This window comes from Cystoisospora suis (assembly GCF_002600585.1).
Source record: "Cystoisospora suis strain Wien I chromosome Unknown contig_1622, whole genome shotgun sequence".
In the NCBI taxonomy this organism is placed as follows: domain Eukaryota; phylum Apicomplexa; class Conoidasida; order Eucoccidiorida; family Sarcocystidae; genus Cystoisospora; species Cystoisospora suis.
Window position 1 is genome coordinate 1,437 of NW_027154422.1, and position 554 is coordinate 1,990.

At 53.1% G+C, this 554-nt stretch overlaps 1 protein-coding gene across 1 annotated transcript in view; it reads left to right on the plus strand.

The window, feature by feature from the left end:
- The window catches only part of CSUI_003570 (uncharacterized protein), a 3,384-nt gene continuing 2,830 nt past the window's right edge, over nt 1-554 (plus strand). Inside the window, exon 1 of the mRNA XM_068063766.1 lies at nt 1-554. This exon is cut by the window's right edge and continues 2,830 nt beyond it. Within this exon, the coding sequence (XP_067924257.1) occupies nt 3-551 (549 nt within the window). The 5' untranslated portion in view covers nt 1-2 and the 3' untranslated portion in view covers nt 552-554.

Sequence of the window (554 nt, forward strand, 5' to 3'; positions counted from 1 at the left end):
TGATGGGAGGGCCTTCTCCTACCTCCTTTGCACCTCCTCTCAATCCGTGTAGCAATACAAACAACGCAAGCAACCCTAACGGTACGGCGAATGCCCCCCCCGCAACTGCCTGGGGAGGAGGAGGAGGCCGAGGGGGACCTCGGGGTTCAGAGACAACGGCGAATGAGGCGCAGCAACTATCCCAGCAACAAGGAGGTTCAGGTCAGAAGCCTTCTCCCCCGTCTTCTTCTTGGATGAATAATAATACTAAGGCCATGACAAGCAATCCTTTCTTCTACAACTTTTCTTCGTTCCAGCAGACAGGAAGTAATAGTCTAGGAGGAGGCGTAGATCCTCCCGTTCCTTCTTTCTCTCCGCCGGCGATGCCTCCTTCAAGTGCACCCCCCCCCTTACCTGAAGGAGGTGGGGGAGGAAGTACAAATAGTGGGAGTAGTAGTAGTAGTTATACAAGCGCCACCTCATCTTCAGCTGCTGCTTCCTATGATCTCTTGAGCGGGGGCTATAGTAGCGCCGATGCAGACGGTGGAGATAATATGGATATGAATGATTGAGTG